Source organism: Gymnoscopelus braueri (genome assembly GCF_963280865.1).
Source record: "Gymnoscopelus braueri genome assembly, chromosome: 9".
NCBI lineage: Eukaryota > Metazoa > Chordata > Actinopteri > Myctophiformes > Myctophidae > Gymnoscopelus > Gymnoscopelus braueri.
Genome location: NC_137610.1, coordinates 14,091,396 through 14,104,548, shown reverse-complemented (window position 1 = coordinate 14,104,548; position 13,153 = coordinate 14,091,396). Strand labels below are relative to the sequence as shown.

The 13,153-nt window shown below is 41.0% G+C and overlaps 1 protein-coding gene across 1 annotated transcript; it reads right to left on the bottom strand.

Moving 5' to 3' along the window:
* Nucleotides 1-5,638: 5,638 nt before the first annotated feature.
* Nucleotides 5,639-8,068, bottom strand: tnni1c (troponin I, skeletal, slow c). Its single transcript, XM_080437178.1, has 5 exons — nucleotides 8,031-8,068; nucleotides 7,441-7,572; nucleotides 7,093-7,182; nucleotides 6,159-6,335; nucleotides 5,639-6,032 (listed from the first exon to the last, which is right to left on the bottom strand). Exons 2-5 carry the CDS (start codon nucleotides 7,549-7,551, stop codon nucleotides 5,937-5,939), a joined length of 474 nt encoding a protein of 157 aa, XP_080293304.1. The 5' UTR covers nucleotides 7,552-7,572; nucleotides 8,031-8,068; the 3' UTR covers nucleotides 5,639-5,936.
* Between the last annotated feature and the right edge of the window lie 5,085 nt (nucleotides 8,069-13,153).

Below are 13,153 nucleotides of genomic sequence, written 5' to 3'. Positions count from 1 at the left end.
GACTGTAGGAGATGAAGGCATGGTATTGTAAGTTGGCTTGGAGGAGGCGCTCTGTCTCGTTCTGACCCCGGCGCTTAACATTCAACCACATCCACAGCATACGCAGGTACCAAGCTCCACCCACAGTGTGGAATAGCAATAGCAGAGCAGCACATACACACAAAACCATGGGCAGAAACACAGCCACCTGCATCATGGGATCACAGGACAATCTGCCTGGGTGAAAGTCTTGCAGTTTTTTTCCAAACAAACTGGCTGGAGAAGCGCACGTGTAGTCAGAAGGCCAGTCCAATAACAGTGACTTATTGAAACTGCTCAGAAACCAGTACAGCTTACAGTCACAAGTGAAAGGGTTATTTCCGGCTTTGAGTTTCTTCAGTTTGGGCAGTCCTTTGAATGATTCTTTGTAGAGAGAGTTTATGCTGTTGTTATCCAAGTGCAGTTCTTCCAGGTTTAAATTGAGGTTGCGAGGCAAAAGGGTGATTTTGTTAAAGCTCAGAAAGAGGGCTTTCAGATGCTTCAGAGACCCAAGTGTATTTTGGCTGAGACTGTCAATTCTATTCATTGACAGGTTGAGACTAAGGAAGTTTGGAGAGAGGTGATGAAACACATCTTTGTATAATTGATTCTCACTCAGAGAAATGTGTGTGATACTCGAGGGCCAAGAGGGTTCCTCCTGCAGTTTGATTCTGTTGGCACTGAGGTCTAGACACTCTAAACGCTTCATCTGATGGGTGTATTCGGCAATAACATGCAAATTATCAAAGCTGTTCTTTCTCAGGATCAGTTTTCTGAGAGCTGGGAAAATGGGGTCTGAAAACATGTGTCCCAGGCTCTGTAGGTTTTGATTAGAGAGATCCAATTCCTGGAGGGAGGGAAGGTGGGAGATAACAATGCAGACAATACAGTATCGCATGCGACTGTCAGACCACTTGAAATGAGACAGGGAAGAGAAGAAGCTTGCATTGACAAAAAGTTTTGGCAAACCTTCAGTTTGGGCATAGAAACCATCCATTATTATGGCCCTTATGTTTGGAGTCTTGTTGAATCCTGGAATGTCTTTGATCACAACAGTGCTGTCCTCTAAGTAATGTATTTTTTTAAAGAACAATGAATCAATTGAAGAATTTAAAATGTCAGGAATAAGCTTTGAAAATAATGAGCTTCTCAAATAGGAATTAGTGATAGTAAATTTCCTCAGGTCCCTCATGTATTTCAGCTCCTCAAATGGATCTACATCCGAAAGGTTGCCGAGGTTTGGATTCACTATGGTCAAATTAACCACATTGCTGCCATGTAGATCTCGTAGGATGTCTTGCAGTACTGTGTTTTTTTTACAGAAAGACATGTTCAAGGTCAGCTCTCGTAGTGAAGTCAGCTGAGATAAGGAACCAGCTTGATACTCTTCCATCTCAGCTCCAGAACCCAGATACAACATCTCCAGGGGAGATGATCTCACAGCAGAGAAGTCTTTCTTCTTTATGGACACGACAATCGGACTTCCCAGAGACAGAGAGGACAGCCTGTGAAGGCTGCTATAGCTGGTTCCAAGGCTGTAAGAGGCATAGTAATTTTCTGATAGGTCCAAGATGCTCAGGGAAGGCAGACCACCCAGATCAGGCAGAACATTCAGCGCATTGGAGGACAGGTTGAGTATCTGGAGCCTGGGATTATTCTGAAAGGTCTGGGCTTGGATGGAGTTCAGATGGTTGTTGCTGAGGCTGAGGAAGTGGAGGTCACGCAGGTTGTGCAGGTCTCCTCTGTCTAAGGAGGTGATGTTGTTGAAGGAGAGATCCAGGGAGCGGCAGGTTTCCAGGTTTCCGGGAACTCTAGTGAGGTTGCAGTGGGAGAGGTCAGCACTGGTCTTTCCGATGGCACCACACGACATCTCCAGATTTCTTTGCATCCCCTCTGATCTTAAATGTACAAGCAGCGGCAAGAGAGCAGTGAAGAAAGAAGTGGCAGCGCAGCCTCCCATGCTGATCGATAAACTGTAGCCTCACTGTAGGATATTGTGCTTGTTTCTCTTTATATCACCACAACTCCACATGGAAACCGTGTTCACAGAGCATAAATCACAGATGGCGAGGCAAAGACACATGACAGCAGTTTTGTGGCTGCTACTGGTAACCCATAAAGGAAGCAATAAATAGATTGTATAATCATTGACTTCACTACCTCTCCACTACCTACCATGTGACACCACTGTTAACATTACCTCCACTGCACTGAATGAGAATGCACCAGTCCATGTTCATCTTAGTTTTACATTAACAGGTACAGTATATATGTATGTATTCCTTCACAATGAACTGATTCTGTACACCTTAGGCCACGCCCACCGTTTACAAACCAATGTGGGTAGGGAGCCCCATATCAAGGGGTTTCCTGCTTTACCTGCAGCACCTAATATTTTGTGAATCCAATGTTTTAATACTGCTGTTCTTAACCATCTGCAGTCCAACAGCATTCAGCATGTTTTCTGTAAAGGGACATGATAAGGCCAGGCGTTATCTATCCCCTACCAGTATACAAAGCAAAAAAACAATCTTAAAACATACCAAGATTTACATACTAAAATAAAATGTTATTTCTCCCTAATAAACACACACATCAAACATCATGTCATCATGATGACTATAATGTATTTTTACTTCCTCTTTGTGCTTTATGGTATGTAGTATACATGTGAAGGTGTGGTGATCTAGCCTATAAACAGTATTTACAAGCAAGCAAGGCAACCACTGGAACATTGACACCATCTGTGTGGAGGGAAGCTACAAGACAATCTTTATTTTTTGTATTGGTATTTTCATTTATTTCCCATAGATCCTGCACCAAACACTCCAGAGACAAATAAAATAAAACGTGGTCCACCCACACCCAAACTCCTACTAATCAAACAAGGATGGAGGAAAAAAAGAAAAGAAGCCCTCCCCACCCCCCAAAGAAACCCAGAAAACACGTGTGAATCCTTGTCTTACCATCTGGTGATCTGGTGTGTCCCAACCATAACATGTCAACTCCGTCAGTCCTTCAACATCCAAACAACAACAAAAAATCACACCCTGTGTGAAGTGGGCGGTGTCTTCCTAGCTAACCACAATACTGAATGGAGTCAACCAATATATATGCTTTGATCTGAAAGAGCCACTTAACATCTTGACATCAATGGTAGTTATTCCTGCCTGAGATGGCAGGAACAGAAGAGTGTGCAGAGTGTTCATTACATCATTGTCTTCTATGGGAATATTAATAAGTCTGTCTCGTGTAGCTGGCATTAATGAAGTGGGAAGTCTAAATATCTTTTGAAACAAAATCTTTTTGGCAATAACATTGTTTGCATTCTTGATAGCATTCTTGCTTTTCTCAAACATCTTCCATTTACCGATTATCTTGGCTACTGTGTTCCAGGAAATCTTAACTGCAGCGGCAATTATTTTGTAAGTTTGGCCAGATCTGTGCTTTGCCACAATTCTGTCTTTGAGCTCTTCTGGAATACCCTTTGATCTTACCATTATCATTTTATCCTTTTGCTTTTCCTTTTTTGGGTTCTTCTTTACGTTTCTCACCAAGTCTCGTCTCTTACATTTATGGATTATGTTGGTAACTGTGTTCTTAGAAATCTACGGTTTGCCTGAAAATCTTCTGTAACTTGGACAGATCTATGCTTTGTCACAATTCCATCTTTAACCTTTTCTGATATATGCTTTGATCTTAAAGAGCCACTTCTAGGAAGACTTTCTATTTTCTTCTCAATGTCGTTTTTCCCTTTTCTCATTTCAGCCATAGTGATCTTTGACTTCTACTACTCACGAAATGGACAGTATCTAAGTAATATGCTAGTGTTACATCACAGTGGTTTTAGATTAGTTTCGTCATATGTATCACTAGCCAATCACAGCATGTGTCTTGCTAGCTAATCACAATACTGAATGGAGTCGATCAATCATGTACAAAAGATAAATACATTTATTGAAACACTCTTTATGATGGACAAAACCATAACTTAAAAAAAACAATGTTTTTTTTAAGTTATGGTTGCTTATATAGGGCTATGCACATGTGTCATGTGACACTGGCCAATCACAGTCCTGAATAGATTGTGATTGGCCAATCACAGCGCAGGATAATTGTACAAATTTCCAAACCTCACTTTTAGGGGCGGTTTCACTGCCCAAGATATTTGTACATTTTTCCAAATCTCACTTATAGGGGCGGTTTCACCGCCCAAAAATACAACAAAAAAAGTGTAATTCTATTAGCATTACTAGAACAAAAACAATATTGAAAAATATATTGTCAACTCACTACGACTGTGCTGTGGAATGAAAAAAACATAGCATTTTGTCAACTCCGTCAGACTCTGTCAGATGTCAACTCCGTCAGATATGCCATTCTATGCAGATGACACCAAAAAAAAAACTGTGGGAGGTTGGCCCATTACATGGTTTAATAGTCAACATTTTGATCTTTTAAAATATCTTTTCCCGTTATAATTGAGGACCAAGCTATATATATATATATATATAGTTTTAAGTACAGCTTTGGTGTTAAGTTTTAAGTACAGCTTGGTCCTGTGACACAAGCAAGTTCCTCTCTTATCTTTGTAAATAGCTGTGCTTTCTCCCTGCTTTCCAGATAGAACTGTACTTCTTCACTTATAATGAGTGTGACTCTGTTTGCCTCGGCAACTACTGATTCATACATAATTCCTCAACAACAGTATTTATGGAATGCAATAATTCTCATTCACTTAAATATTATTCATGGTGCTCCATACAGTATACATTTAGGCTTGATCAAGTGCCTTCAGGGACACATGCACACATACAGTACATGCACAGATGTACTTTCTTCAAAGGTTTTCTGACACTATCCTGACTCAACCTTCTCCAATTGGTCATTGATGTCCCTCCAAGTTCAGTAAACAGTGTGTGTTTGTGTCTTTGTCTGTATGCATGTGCGTGTGTGAGCGTGTGGCAATTGATGTAAGTTCAAGGACAATAACCGGTGTGTGCGTGCGTGCGTGCGTGCGTGCGTGCGTGCGTGCGTGCGTGCGTGCGTGCGTGCGTGCGTGCGTGCGTGCGTGCGTGCGTGCGTGGGTGGATGCATTAGGTGGCTGGTGGGTGCTCACTGTTTATTCTAGGAGTGGAATATTTTCCAGTGAATAATAAAGGCCAAACATATCCTGGCTCTTACAGTAATACCTCTAAGGCTATGGTGACAAAGGCATTGAAACACTGTACATAAATAACCCACCGTACATGATATTGTCTTGTTGTATATTTAAAGGTCTGTGTACATTTTTAGCCAATTGTTGATTGCTCCAAATAACTGCTGGCTGTTATTTGCAGTGTACCGTATGTATTCTCACCCTTTTGAGTAGATATGCTGAAAATGTACTACGTACACATACTGTAGCTGTTACCATAATTATATTATGTTGATTATCTACATGTATCTCACCAATGGAAATATGAAATGCAACTTGCAACTCACTCAACGTTCACTCACTCTGGTATCTGGGGAAAAAGGTTGTTGATCCAACATACATTCACTGTGTGAGAAAAGAATGAATGGAGTGGAATCAATACTTACACATTTTATTGCATTTCTATACATGACAGCACCTAAATATTCATGTAAAAAAAAAACTCAAAAGACAAGCATTCTCTTGTGAAAGAGAGATCAGCTGCAGTATGCAGCAACAAGTTGACTGAACAAACATGGACACATTCTAACAGTGACTTCTGCTAAACATCCTGAATTAAGTTCCTTTGACTGGCCGACTCATATTCCATCTCTAATTTCCCGTCAAGCCAAACAACATGTTCTCTTCTACTTATTGATTCTTCCTTTGTCATCCCGACTCCTTCTGTTCATGTTGACAGACTCTGTGAGGGCGTAGTCTCATTACCCTAAAAGAAATGTGTCTATTGTGCCTCATGATCAAACATCTTCTTCCTGCCCTCCATGCCGGACATGGCCTCCACATTCTTACGCCAGTCAGTCACCTCCACGGTCGCGTCCTGAACACCAGAAAAACCCACATTAAATTGAACAAAAAACACATTGCCGTATCTGGTAGAGTTGACCTTTTCATGTTGTTTAACTACTTAGCTAGCTATGTGTCTGCTCATGTGGGCATACAGTACCTCATTCTTGTCCTCCTTCTTGACAGACTTGAGATTAGCTTTGAGGTCCGTGACGCCCTTGTGTTTGGAGCCCAGCAGAGCTCTCATCATCTCATCTGCAGACACCCTCACCTTCCTCAGGGCAGGCTTCTTGAACTTCCCTCCTAGGTCCTGTATTTTCAGCTTCAAATCACGGATCTATAAATGGATAAGATAATATACAATATTTCAAACTTCGTTGTGGAAATAGGAAATTGGTCATTTTGGTGCCGAGGGATACGCCAATAGTCCACAAATAAGCTCAACATAAACATAGAATAGACTAAAAGGATTATGTGCAGAACATTTTTGGAAAATGAATCCAGAATAATATGCACAATGAGTTTAGAACAAGCAACAGGTCCGCCAAGGATATGCTTATAGAAAAAAAAAAGGGTCTGGATTGCTCCGAAGAATAATGAAGGTGCTCTTTGGTAGGGGACTCAAAACGTGCAACAAAGGGAAAAAGAACCAAGGCACTCTTCTAGTGAAAAAGTTAAAAAGCCTTTATTCTGATGGCTACTTCATAATTGCAACTGAAGTGGATTAAAAACTGTGATGGGGATACAACCCACGTGTAGCGCCCCCCACGGCCTTCTTCAGGGTGTTCTTCAGGATATGTTTATATAAATATACAGTATAATAAAATATAAATATCTGACTGAATATAAACCAAAAGAGGTGTAGAGTGAAGAATGTTGTATAGAATGTGCAAATAAATAGGAGAAAGTGGATCAGTGCTCTTTCATGAATATACAGTATATACTGTAAGTGCAGTAAGTGGAAAATATCTTCATCAGTGATATGCTTGAGATTTCACTAACATACATTTTAGTTTAGACTGACCAGATGTATTTATGTGACAAAATGTTTTAATGGAACGTTGTGGGATGGGGGTATTATATTATAGGCATACATCTTTGCTGTTCTTCACAACTTTGGCCTCACAGTCATAGCGATCCTCATCCACCACGTCAATCTGGGCATGGAACTGCTTACACAGTTTCTAGGAGAGAAACACAAACCACAGCAACAGGAGCCCTTATAATGCATGAACAATCCACAATGTTGGTAAATGTCTGTGATTGACATACACACTGTACAATGAAACTTAACCGTGAGAGGGAACTATTTTACTCTATGAGGTTATATGAGGTTTTATCTCTTTGCTTGCTTGTACATCAACTTGTGTGGGGCTCTCACTTCCTCAGCTTCACTTCCTCTCAGTATAGTATGTGGTTTTGTTTTAGTTTGTGTCGCTCACTTGCAGCTCATCAACTTTCAGCCCAGACAGCTGCAGAGGTGGAAGCTTCTCTCCCAGGTAACGAACTTTGTCGTCGTCTCTCGTCACCTTCTCTTCCTCCAGCTCCTCCATTGCGCGGGTGAGCAGGAGGATCTGGGGAATGCAAAGGAGACATGGAGATACTGTAGGCCACAGAAGAATTCAATTTGATACTAATATATGTCTTGGTGTATTCCTTTTCCATTAATTTAAGGCTAACTGATACTTTGTTGTCGAAGTATAACTTTGCCTTTGGTGCTACTTATTTCTCCCCCAATATGTACAGATTGACTGGACATAGTCTTTGTCTATTGTATTATCTTGCCTTGCATCCCTGTTGCACTAAATGTGTGGCCTTATCACACCCTGTCATGTGTACCAAATATACTTGTCCACTCCATCCAAGTATATAAATAAGTGTTGTGTTGACAGTGCCCTCACTATTGTCACCATGTCAAACCGTGAAAATGTCATGAACATTTACAGGATACTTTAATGTGCATGCACACTCTAAACACAAGTCATGACTCATGAACCGTTACAGGCTACTTTAAACGTTACTGTGTCTTTACCTTCAGTGAGAGCTTGCGGGAGGCTGAAATCTTGGATTTAGGCTAAAATGGTACAGAAAAATTAGATTAAACCAAAACCACACTGTTTACAGCTGTTGCCATTTGAACATAGAATACAATTTGTTTTCCTAAAATAGTTTACAATTGGATTTGAAAATAATGTTTGAAATATTTGTTATATGGCTGTTATTGGCAGTGGTTGTCTTTGCCATCTTTTTGTAAGTGACATATTAGGAATTTGAAATAGCAAAGCACATGGTTTTATCGTGAGTAGGGAACGACCAACTTACATGCTCGCATTTGGTCACATAATTCAATTATATACAATATCTCACTTACATGTGAAAATAATATCAAGTTATATTGACCGATAAAACTTTGTGAACTCAACAACGTAGAAACTCTCAAAGTTAACTTTACAGATATGATGTCTGTGTCTCTCAAAACATTAAATACAATATCATCTTATTGTAAACAAAAGTTTGTATTTATTTATTTGGTTACATTTATCAGCATTGTTTGATGCCGATTTAATATTTAATGAGCAAGTCAAGAAGATAGATTTTCCTTTCCAATCTCGTATCAAGCTGTATTTATCATTGTATTTTGTTTGTTTGGATCCTAGTAGAATTCTAAAGAAATAAATTACCATACCTAACGCTTCTCCAAACTAATTTAATCTCCAGCGTTTATATATTTTCAGTATTAGGGCTATAACACTTCAAATCACAATTGCAAACAATACAGCGGCTGTGATCAGTGAAGTGGGACAGCCAACAGAATCCATATGAACCCAATGAAAGGAAAACACTGCCAGTTATAACATTAGAATGAAAATTAATTAAAAGCAATTACACTACCTTAGGGGTGCCTTGGGGTGCCTTGGGGTGCAGGGGCTTAATTGGTCGATCCTGAGCAGGGAGGAATAAAGAGAGAGGAAATGTAAGCTATAAAACACGTCTAGGTTTGTATTTTCAGGCACCTTTCTGTCTGTCTGTCTACTAGATAATATTAAGAAGAACTCAAGAAGACATGCATGTTAAAACTCACATCATCACTGTAGGACCATGAAGAGAAATTAGAGGAAAAAGAAAGAGGAAAGCGCAAAGGAAAATAAATCCTCTTTAGAGATCAAAATCAAAACAATTAAATCAATGAGTGAAATTGTAAATAATAAAACATAATACTTACTCTGCCATTGTTGAACCTTTGAGATAATTATCTGTTAACTACTGTAGGAAACAAAAAACAAGTATATAAACAAACAAAAGAACAATTAAATTTGCTGCCAGGCAATAAATTAACCCAAAGTGCTGCAGTAATCGTTAAATTGATGCATTGAATGATAACAAATATAATACAGTATCTGACCTGAGTTGAGCTTCAGATGACTTTTTTTTTACTGCAGTAGACTTTTTAACTGCCCTGGGTTTTTATATGGCTCATCTGACACCACCAGTCATAAATTATGCCGGTCACATGATATTCTGCTATTGCAGTGAAGGTTCAGATTAATACCGACAAGAATATCCCATTAACTAAGGCCACAGAACGAAATAGGTTTCAATCCGTGAATAAAAACATTTGTCTACTGAACTTCTTAGCGTGTGTGTGTGTGTGTGTGTGTGTGTGTGTGTGTGTGTGTGTGTGTGTGTGTGTGTGCGTGTGCGTGTGCGTGTGCGTGTGCGTGTGCGTGTGCGTGTGCGTGTGCGTGTTCGTGTGTGTGTGTGTGTGTGTGTGTGTGTGTGTGTGTGTGAGACAGAGAGGGAGAGGGAGAGGGAGAGGAGAGAGAGAGAGAGAGAGAGAGAGAGAGAGAGAGAGAGAGAGAGAGAGAGAGAGAGAGAGAGCAGCGGCCAAGTTTTGGGGTGTCCCACAGCAGATGTCATTGTGCTATTTATTGAGTAACCTTTCTGGAGCTATGTCTGTCTTCCACACAATGCTCAAGTGCTGCCATTGTTAAACAGGAGCTGCTGCACTGCTGTCTTTCCAGGCCTCCACCAGTCATTGCACTGGGTTTGTGTGAGGTCTTACTTGATTTGCAATCATTTTATGCCAAATCCACAAGAAAGGTTATAACAAACACAAAGCTTAAAGGAGAAGATCCCTTATGCTTGGTGTTTGATTGTTGTTTAATTAAGTATAGCCTATAACTACTAGCCTATAGATAACTAGAAAATGTGCTCCTCGGAGCACAAGTCTCCGCCAGCGGACTCGTGCTATTTTAATCAAATGAAATCACCTACCTTATCTCTAACCATAGTTCTTTAGGAATGTTCTAATTTACGTAAAATAGAACATGTTACTATATTATAGCAATTATATTATCATAACAATAAGTAATGAGATACAATAAGTAATGAGATACAACCTCCGGCAGGTGAACAGACAATAATACTAATTTGAGAGGACCGCTTACTGATGGCGTTCTCATCCTTAGAAGCGGTCAGTTCTTCGGTTAGCAGTCGTATTTGAAGGGCATGGTCATCCAATTTCTTTTTGTAGGAATTTCTCAACTGCACGATGTCTTCGATGTCTTCTTTGTGAGATAATTCGGGGCTCACCGGTAAAGTTGGAAGTTGGATATCTTCGTATTTTGTCTCAGAGAATTCGTCTTTGACTTTGACTTCATTAAACGATGTAATTTCATCTTTCATTTTCCTTTTCTTGGTATTTATGGGATCTTTCTTGAGATTCATTAAACTTAGTTCGATTATGGGAACTTGTAGGTGAAACCGGTCCCTCGTCTTTGATAACTTTCAAGTTTTTCAGAAGAAGTTTTTAACTATCCTAAGGGAAACTCAATGTAGTTACTAGCTATAATTGCTTGATGCAAAATAATTAATTAATTGCAAAATGAATAATAAAATAGAATTAATCAATACTTCTGGTCATTCATATAATTATAAGCTCTGTGTTTTACAATATATATAGCATTCGTCTTTGTATTCATGACATAATGGTGATGTCATGAATAGTCTCCTATGCCTATTTATTCATGCCAGTGTCCGAGTGTAATCTGAATGGTTGAACTTCTCTTGACGTATGTGCAGCGTCTGTGCAGTGTGTCCAACGTGTGTGCAGTATATGCAGCGGAACAATTCGAATCAATTTTTCTTAAAACTGTATCGACTATGTATATCGTATTTGTTCACACACACATGGTGTAGCAGTGAGTTGTGGTGGACTAAATCTAGTTAGGATAAATCCAATGTTATATTTATTAAATCATGGTCTGAATAATAGGTGTCTAGAACATGTGTGGAGACCTTCTGGTGTCTGTTAACATAAACATGGTCTAGGAGTGAGCCATCATCTGTAGTTGCTGTAGTGACAAATTGATAAAAGCCATACTTTAGCATGATGTGTAGAATTTCGTGTTGTGGGTCAGTGATGAGGTTGTAGTTGAAGTCACCTACAATTACTGTCAAGGTGTTTTTTTCCAGTGATTCTAGGAATGCACAAATATTCTCAATGAATCTTGAGGACTTGAATTTCGGTGGTTTATATAGTGTAATCAGGTTGATTCTAGTTGCACATTTGGAGAGTGTTAGTGCTATGTGTTCCACGTTGTTAAGTGACTTATTTAATCGTGTTGGAAAAAGGTGATTTGATACTATTGTCACGATCCCGCCTCCTTTTTCTGTTTCTCTGTCAGTTCTGAAGCACGTGGAGTTTGGTAGGATGAGGTCATCTGGATCTAAGCTGTGCTGTGATTTCAGAAATGTTTCCACGAAACATAACACATGAAATTCTGTCAGTGTTGGGTCATTTTTGAGGTCAGGTAAATGTTGCAAGTATGATCTGATATTCAGCATGGCGATAGTTAGGGTGGAGTCATTTGGAGGAAGTGGGATCTGTTGGGATACTTGTAGTTGTCACTCCCACTCTCACACTCCCAGAGCCGTGCGGACAGGTGGTGGGGCTGGTCTGCTAATTTCCAGAAAATGGAAATACTCTCCTGTTTCACTGTCACAATTCTCTCCTACCTCATTTGAATTTCATGTGGTCACTGTCTCTCATCCAGCCAAGCTCACCATTGCAGTTGTTTATCGCCCACCGGGCCCTGCTGGTGGCTTCCTGGAGGAGCTGGACCATCTAGTCTCCCACTTCCCTGTCGATGGCTCTGGATTCATCCTTCTGGGTGACTTCAACCTCCCGACTGAGAAGCAGCTAGACCCACTACTTTCGTTTCTCGCCGCCTTTGACCTAGTTATTTGCCCATCTCCTCCTACCCATGAGGCGGGCAACCAACTGGACCTGATTTTCACCAGAGGCTGCTCTATTGCTAACCTGTCTGTCACTCCTCTTTCCAGTGAAAAGGGTAAGAAACTCTCTGATCACTACTTCATGTCCTACTCTCTCTCTCTCTCCTCTCCCCCCTCACAGCCCCTCCCTACCCACATGATTGCCTCACGTCACAATCTTCGCTCACTTTCCTCCACTGTTCTTTCCTCCTCTGTTCTCTCTGCTCTCCCTGCCCCTGAATCCTTTGCTCTTCTATCCCCTGATACCGCCACAGATCTTCTTTTCTCTACTCTATCCTCTTCTCTCGACCATCTCTGTCCCCTCACCACCAGGCCTGCACGCCAAACTCCACCTGCCCCCTGGTTGTCGGACTCAGTGCGGACTGAGAGACGGAGCCTGAGAGCGGCTGAGCGCAAATGGAGAAATGGCAACCTCCTGGAGGACCTTCTCACCTTCCAATCTCTCATTTCTACTTTTTCCTCCTCTCTATCAGCTGCTAAAGCTGCTTTTTTCTGCACTAAAATTCAGGCTTCTGCTTCCAACCCTAAAAAACTCTTTGAAACTTTCTCCTCTCTCCTGCAACCACCACCCCCTCCTCCCTCCTCGTCCCTCCTCCCCGACGATTTCGCCAACTTCTTTGACAAGAAGGTGAACGATATCCGATCCTCCTTCCCTCCTCCCCCGGCTGGTGCCCTGCGCACTACCCACACCCGTCTGCCTGCCACCCCCCCCTCTCTACCCTCATCTACTCCTCTCTCGTTCTGATACTCCTGGACCTGTCTGCAGCGTTCGACACGGTGAACCATCAGATCCTCCTCTCCACCCTCGAGGGGATGGGTGTCTCAGGCTCTGCACTCTCCCTGTTTGCATCCTACCTG